This window comes from Tupaia chinensis, unplaced genomic scaffold (genome assembly GCF_000334495.1).
Source record: "Tupaia chinensis unplaced genomic scaffold, TupChi_1.0 Scaffold000257_1, whole genome shotgun sequence".
In the NCBI taxonomy this organism is placed as follows: Eukaryota; Metazoa; Chordata; class Mammalia; order Scandentia; family Tupaiidae; genus Tupaia; species Tupaia belangeri.
In genome coordinates, this window is record NW_006159737.1 from 2,056,293 (window position 1) to 2,061,005 (window position 4,713).

Here is a 4,713-nt window from a genome sequence, read left to right on the forward strand (position 1 = left end):
TATCTATCTATCTATCTATCTATCTATCTATCTATCTATCTATCTATCTATCTATCTATCTATCTATCTATCTATCTATCTATCTATCTATCTATCTATCTATCTATCTATCTATCTATCTATCTATCTATCTATCTATCTATCTATCTATCTATCTATCTATCTATCTATCTATCTATCTATCTTAGGTGTAGAAATGTAACAGATGTTCAGATAAATCCAAGATGTGTATAGGGTAAACCTCTTAAATCTACCTTGAGTGAGAGAAAAAAATACCACAGAATATTGATGCCCATTTTCTTCTTAATAAAAAACATTTTTTTAAAGTTTCATATATCAGATGCCAACTCTGTTGCTACTTGATCTTTCAGTTCATAGAGACCAGGGTACACATCATAAATTAGAAAAGACTGGCTTATATAAGTCTTGATTCGGTTTGTGTTGACAATGTTCACTGTTCATGCATTGATGGTACTTTAGACCACAAAGAACCATGGGATCGACTCTTCTATGGTCGTATTACTTCTGCTCACTGCTTTAGATATAGAGTTTCAAATTTAAAATTTGATCATGGAATCAATTTAAATTTGTGGATAAGATAAATGAAGTGGGGCCAACTAGTGGCCTGTAGATGGTTTGATTCCCAAACTGAGGTCTTGAAGAACTTTTTGGGGACATGTGTGTACATGCCCAAATCCCAAAAGGAGGGAAAAAGGGAGGAAAAAGGATTGTAGTGGGACCATTCTCCTTGGGTGGGGGTGTCTTCTCTCTGTCTCTTTCTTTATCTCTTTCTCCCTCCCTCCAGTGAGCTCATATGTCTTCTGGCAAATTAACAAAAATGAATGAATGAAATGAGAACACTTGATTTAGTGGGCTATTATATGTGAATCTAGGTATTGCTTATAGAAATAACTCATGTAACATGTCACCAAAAATCTGAACTCTTCTTCAATACCAAAAGTCTCTGCTTACATTTTGTTTTCAGTTTTTAATTTAAGGGGCTGACAGGTGGCATGGTGGTTAAGAATGTTAGACTCCCACATGGCCGACCCCATGGTTCAAGTTCCAGACCTGGCGGCTTGCTTTCTCTCTCTCTGTCTCTTTCTCTCTCTCACATACATTTTGTCCCTCTCTGGTCAAATTGAAATAAATAAATAAATAAATAAAATTAAATAATTCTTGAAAAAAATTAAATTAAAAAAATTTTGGTTGACAAGACAAAAATGCATATATTTATATGTACAACATGTTTTGAAATATGTAGAATGAATAAATTGAGCTTTTTAATATATATTACTCACACTTTCTGTGAGTATGGTGAGAACAGTTGAAATCTATCTCAGCCATTTTCAAAAATACAGTACTTTGTTATTAACTATAATCACTATGTTTTACCACAAGTTATTATACAGTTTTTTCAATCAATGTTTATATTACTGAATATATCTAAAGGTTAGTAAATAACACATATTTTTATTATTTTGTTAGGGTAAATGAATATTGCTTGACATTTAAATTTTGTATAGACTAGGAATGCCAGGAAAAACATGACTTTTAACATTAACCAACATTTTATCTCAACCTACATCAGCCCTTGGTGCTTCTGTTGGTTGGTATTTGGTCTGGATTTTTTACATTTATATATATTTCTTTTTCTTTTCTTTCTTTCTTTCTCTTTTTCTTTTTTTACTACTTAGGTTCCTCCAGACCCACTGAAGTTTTATAAGAAGATTTACTTTTGCCACAGTTGCCAGCTCTATTTGCCTTCTACAGATTTCTCTGTGTCATCCACCTTACATCGCTTATACTGGTGCCGGAAGTGCATTAACCTTGAGAATGAGACTCAACAACGAGAATCATTTTTGAAGTACAAATGTTTACTGCAACGGCTGTACTATTCAGAAGTTGATTATGAAGATGATTCTAAAATTGCTTTCCTGATGGAGGTATGATCAGTGAGGTGTACCAGTCATGGCTAAATTTGTCTCTGTCAAGGATTCTGTCTTCAAAGGGATGGGAAGGACATGAAGTATAGTTGAACATATTCTTGCATGGAAAACAGTGCCCTTGATTAGTGCTGTGAACAAGGATTCCTGAGTTATATGTGTAAACACGTTATTGTGAATGAAGATTCCTGAGTTAAATGTGTAGACACATTCTTGGTTTTTAAGTATTGTGCCATTTTCTGGGAATGAACTGGTGAACCAAACCTCACCTCTTACAAAACAATACAGACACTTATAGTTGCTGTGGTAGCAAATACATACAATATTCTATGGAAAAGTATTGAGTACTATTTAAGCATTAGAAAGGTACTTAGGATAATCCAAGGGCCAGAAAAGGGTTCTTGAAAAAGTGCCTGGAAGATAAGACTTAAGCAATGTGTAGAGGTGTTTTTATTTTTCCCTAGTTTTATTTATTTATTTATTTTAAAATTTATTTTACATTCATTCACCGAACATCATCACGGCATACAAAATGTGATTTCCCATGAAGAATATATTGTAAAGTGGCTTAATCACACATGTTATCATCAACAAATAATTTTCCATTTCTTGTTTCATATGTATATATGTATATATATATAATATATAATTTTTTACTCCCTATTTCTTACCCTTTGCCGTTTCCCACCCTCCTCCCATACTGTCTCTGCTATCTACAGTTGTTTTCCATTCCTTCCCCCTCCACATTTTATTGATTCACAAAATACCTTAATTAATCTAAATACTTTCAATAGCAAGTTCAGCTGACATATACATATCTGTGAACACATGTCTGACTTTAGGCATGAAACTCAGTGAGTAGAGGTTAACACGTGAACCTGTGAGAAGAACATTCATTGTGGGTAGGGGGGATAACACACATGAAGACCCAGAGGCAGGTGTGGCACCAGACTGTTGCAGCAGAAGAGAGACACAGTTCGCACATCTGGTTTTTAGATTGGGGAGATAGACTGTATTTCATGCTGTTGAAAAAAAAATGCAGTAGAGAGGGAGAGGCTGAAGATGCAATGTAGGATATTAGAGGCAGAGTAACAAAGTCTGGTTCTTCCAATTAACAGCTGTGTTTTGGGGAATGTACCTCAATCTCATTACCTGTAAAATGGGAACATTAACAGTATTTACTTGTAGAGAAATTATGAAGATTGAAGTAAGTGAATTGATAGTTATAGGGTAGAGTATGCCTATGTAAGATTGTTTAAACAAAATGAGTGAGTAAAAGATATGATCCGGAACATGAGGTGAAAATTGGATTTTGTTAGGACAAGGAGTGCTTCCTCTACTGAAATTAAGGAGAAAATAATAGTGTGGTACCTTGTGGGTTGCCATCTGATGGCCTGTTTCCATCTGGTGAGAATAATGGGTAGGAGGGAACTAAGAGATACAGGTTGAATATCCCTTATCTCCCTTATCTGAAATGCCAGGTCTAAAAGTTTCAGATTTTTTTTCTGACTTTGGACTATTTGCATATACATAATAAGATATCCTGGGGGTGGGACCCCAGTCTAAACATGTAATTTATTTATGTTCCTTCTATACCTTATACACATACCCTGGAGGTAATCAAAAATAGTATTTCTATATTGTAGCATTTGGACTGCAATGTAAGGTTAGGTTTGTAATTTACCATTTGTGACATCTTGTCAGTGCTCAAAAAGCTTTGGATTTTTGGAGTACTTTGGAGTCTGGGATTAGGGATGCTCAACCAGTATATAATGTGAACAGAGTATTTTGTAGTGAAGTTGCAGTCATTGCAGAGAAGGGTAAAGAAATAGTCAAAACAAAACAAAACAGCCGCTTTCGATGACTCAGTTCATATTAGTGGCCATGACTGTACACTACCAATCTGCCTAATGATGAGGTTCTAACTGTATTCACAGTCTAGCAGTGGACAGAAAGAATATGGATAGTTGAATCCAGTTTGAATTCTACATTTTGCAAAAACACAAAGAACAAAGGAAATTTTGGGTATTGGTAAGATTGTCATTGAAAAGACTGTGTCATCTAGGCTGTAAAAGGAGGATGAAATTAGAAAAGTACTAATGGGGGACCAGCAGTTAGCATAATGGCTATGTCGCTGAACTCCCCTGTAGTCAACTGCGGTTCGAGTCCTGGACCCTGTGGCTTAAACTCACGCCGGGCGCATGTGCGCACATTCTCATTCTCCCGAGAGGAGAATGGAGGAGAGGGATTGCAGTGTGACCATCCTCCCTGGGGGGTGATTTCTTGCTTTCTGTCTCTCTGTCTCTCTCTGTCTTTCTGGAGAGCACACACACCATATAGCAAAAACCTAAAAAAAAAAAAAAAAAGAAAGAAAAGTGCTAATGGATATGAAAGAAATGAGAAGAGGCAACGGGATGGCAATTCCTGTGAAGCCAGAAACTACTAAAGCAAGGAAGATAGAGAAAACAAGCTAGAAAAGATTGAATGGTATGTCCAAAGAGTGAGATTTCTGCTCGTCGATTTCAGTCAGGGGAAGTTGGATGATGACAGTCAGGGCTGTCACACTGAGAAAGGGAGGCTTCAGTAGAATGCAGGAGAAAGTCACTGACAGTGAAGCAGTTCAAGAACTCAGGGCAAGGACTGGATTAGGCACGCATTTGACCATGTTACTCAATATAAAAACAAACGTTGGCATAAGGATGAGATTTTTGTGATCTTCCTCTCCATTTTCATTAAATGAAAAGGAGTCTTTAGGAATTTGGCAGAT

The 4,713-nt window shown here is 36.0% G+C and overlaps 1 protein-coding gene across 1 annotated transcript in view; it reads left to right on the forward strand.

Annotated features, from left to right (window-relative positions):
• IQUB (IQ motif and ubiquitin domain containing) overlaps positions 1–4,713 on the forward strand; it is a 79,728-nt gene that overhangs the window by 64,478 nt on the left and 10,537 nt on the right. Inside the window, exon 11 of the mRNA XM_006149208.2 lies at positions 1,698–1,946. Within this exon, the coding sequence (XP_006149270.1) occupies positions 1,698–1,946 (249 nt within the window). The remainder of the gene's footprint in view (positions 1–1,697; positions 1,947–4,713) is intronic.